Below are 2628 nucleotides of genomic sequence, written 5' to 3'. Positions count from 1 at the left end.
TTTGCGCATCGCGCGAGAGTCGTCGTTGTTGTTTGTTGTGATCGGCTAAAAAGGAAGGAGAGGAGTACGATTTATAACGAGTCTCATTTACATGAATGGCAAACTTGGCGCGGCCAGCAGAGCTGCTGCTGCTGCTGCTGCTGGGGGAAAAAAAGTCAAAAAACGCCCGCGGGGGCAACAAAAACAAACGAACGGCGCGCGTCACTGCGTGCAGCAACATCAACTACAAGGTGGCGCGAGCGGGCGATTTGGATTCTACTCGACGCCCGTAAATAACCATTACGCTATTAGAAGTGGCGGGACTCGAGCCGCGGGCGAAGCGGGAGTCGCCACAGTATGCGGCGTTTGTGTGAGTGTGTGTGATAGAGAAAGAGTGTGTGTGTGTGTGTTTGTGCATGCGACTAATGTATCACCGCTAATGAGGGACTATAATAAGGATAAATAAGTCGACGGGCTGCAAAACATTATGAGGATTTGAAATTTGTGCTCGCTAAACGTTTCACACTCTAAAAATTTGCGTAGAAGAACAGTAAAAATTTTCCCAGAACGGCAATAACGTTTCTGCGTGCACACCCGGATAGACCGGATGCAAATTTGCGTAGAGAATTTACGAAGTGTGTGAAAGTCAACAAATTTTGACTGGTTTAAGGAACAAATTTGTATCTAGGGCCGGAGTTTGCATAGAATCGTTGCCGTTTAAAGAACAAAATTAGTGTTCTTTATTATTTTCTTCACAATTCCCTCATATAATGTTGCTACGCGCTTGATTCGGACGGCGACATCATCAGAATACCTTCTGGCCTGCCAGCAGCGCAGAAGGAATGGGGCAGAGGCCCTGGGGGCGGGTACCCGCGGCGGGTACCTCCTCGTCTCTGCCTCCGCCTCCAACGTCAAGGTACTTGTCCTGATTTATATTTATTTAATGTAACATGCACACTTTTCACTCGGTGGCGGGTGGTGCGCGGGGCGTGGTCGGCGAAGGGGCGTGTCGAGTGAGTTAGGCCCCTCTGATTGCAAAATAACGCCCAGTCGGCCCGCAATCAAAACACTACTTTGCGAAAAAGAGACGTCGTGCGTATACTTTGAATGGTTATATACATGATTCAACCTGCCTATAAAACAACGGACATAAATTAAGGTATTTGATGTATTTTTAAGGTGGTGCGAAAGACATTAACACAGGTCTAAAAGTAACATTGTTCTTTAGTGCTTATTGGGCCTTATACCCAACTATACAATATTTTCTGCAAAAGAAAAGGTAAGCACGCCAACAGAGAAGGTAAGCATCACCACGCGCACATTGGAATATTTTTTTTCCCTACTAACCATTTTTTTTCCATTGCGGCCAGGATGTCCAGGAGCCGCCTGTCTCGCCGCCCATCTATCAGCCTGCAGACAGCCTCCAGGCAGCCTCCAGCCACAAGCTGCTCGTCGCTCCAGAGCCAAAGCAGAACCAGCCGAGCCGTCAGACGAAACACGGCTCGTCGCACCTAGAGCAGACGGCTGGAATTTTTCGGAAGAGATCGACGCCGTGTGCCAGAGGATGGGGCCGCGAATTTTGCATACCAAGCAGCTATTTTTGCAGTGATGGGTTGAGTGGACGGCTCCCACCACCTGCCTCTTGTCACCTGCAACAGAAATCATTCTCAGTAACATTACATACTTATACTCCTTATACTAGTACAAAATTGCTTTTGTGACGTGCACAATATCACCTAGAAGACCGTTTAGTCCAGAGGACCAAATTCAAAACCGACGAAATTTTAGCTTTTGAGACCAAAATTTAGACGTGGTGATGAAATAATTTAGTCCAAGTGACTTAATTTGATTGGTGCGACTATATTTAGTTAAAAATGGGGATACTAAATTTTAGTTCGTTTTAGGAACTAAATTTTGGTTTTTTACAACCCTGATTTAGTTGTATCAACTAAATTGTTCTCTGGGTGTATTACAGTTACGTATTACACAAAATACTCCGTAACAAAAAATGTGGGTTTTTCTATAAATATTTGCGAATACACATCCAGCGAACCGAGAATCATGCCGCGGCTGCGATGTGGGAGAGGGGAGGCATATGGTACATGAGATGAGACGAGGGTGACTGAACTGGAAGCTGAACTGAAGGACTGAACTGGAAGCTCCGCCTCGAACACGACGGCAGTATAAAGGAACGAATAATATTTTATCGACTAGAAGTCCATCAGGTGTATGGGGAGGGGGGGCGCGTTCGGCTCGCCCTCCGATGTCACGACCAGATCGCGCATCGCGCACGTCGGTGCCGTCGCGCCGCGGTGGCGGGGTATGGCCGCGGGTGGCCCGGCAGGGCACGGTCCCCCACTCACTCCCCGCCAGCCGTGGCAAGGGCGTCAACGTTTTACCCGCCTTGTTTTACGACTAATTTACTATTCATGCAGGACCACGCCACGACGCGGAGCTCCGCAACAACGCCCGGGGGCGCGAGTGCATGAGCTAGAGTGCGCGGTGTGGCACGGCGTCGATGAGTTACCGCGCGAGTGGGAACCAGAAACAGGTAGCAGCTCCTCCGGGCCTGACCACCGAAGAGGCGTGCGAGAGCGAGAGCGAGAGAGAGAGAGAGAGAGAGAGAGAGAGAGAGAGAGAGAGAGAGAG

The 2628-nt window shown here is 49.1% G+C and overlaps 1 protein-coding gene across 1 annotated transcript in view; it reads right to left on the bottom strand.

Annotated features, from left to right (window-relative positions):
• Nucleotides 1-1258: 1258 nt before the first annotated feature.
• The window catches only part of LOC113213743 (uncharacterized), a 53614-nt gene continuing 52244 nt past the window's right edge, over nt 1259-2628 (bottom strand). Inside the window, exon 4 of the mRNA XM_026432899.2 lies at nt 1259-1628. Within this exon, the coding sequence (XP_026288684.1) occupies nt 1491-1628 (138 nt within the window). The 3' untranslated portion in view covers nt 1259-1490. The remainder of the gene's footprint in view (nt 1629-2628) is intronic.

This window comes from Frankliniella occidentalis, unplaced genomic scaffold (genome assembly GCF_000697945.3).
Source record: "Frankliniella occidentalis isolate FOCC.00 unplaced genomic scaffold, Focc_3.1 Scaffold38, whole genome shotgun sequence".
NCBI classification, from domain to species: Eukaryota; Metazoa; Arthropoda; class Insecta; order Thysanoptera; family Thripidae; genus Frankliniella; species Frankliniella occidentalis.
The sequence above is the reverse complement of the archived record's forward strand: the minus strand, read 5'-3'. Positions and strand labels throughout refer to the sequence as shown.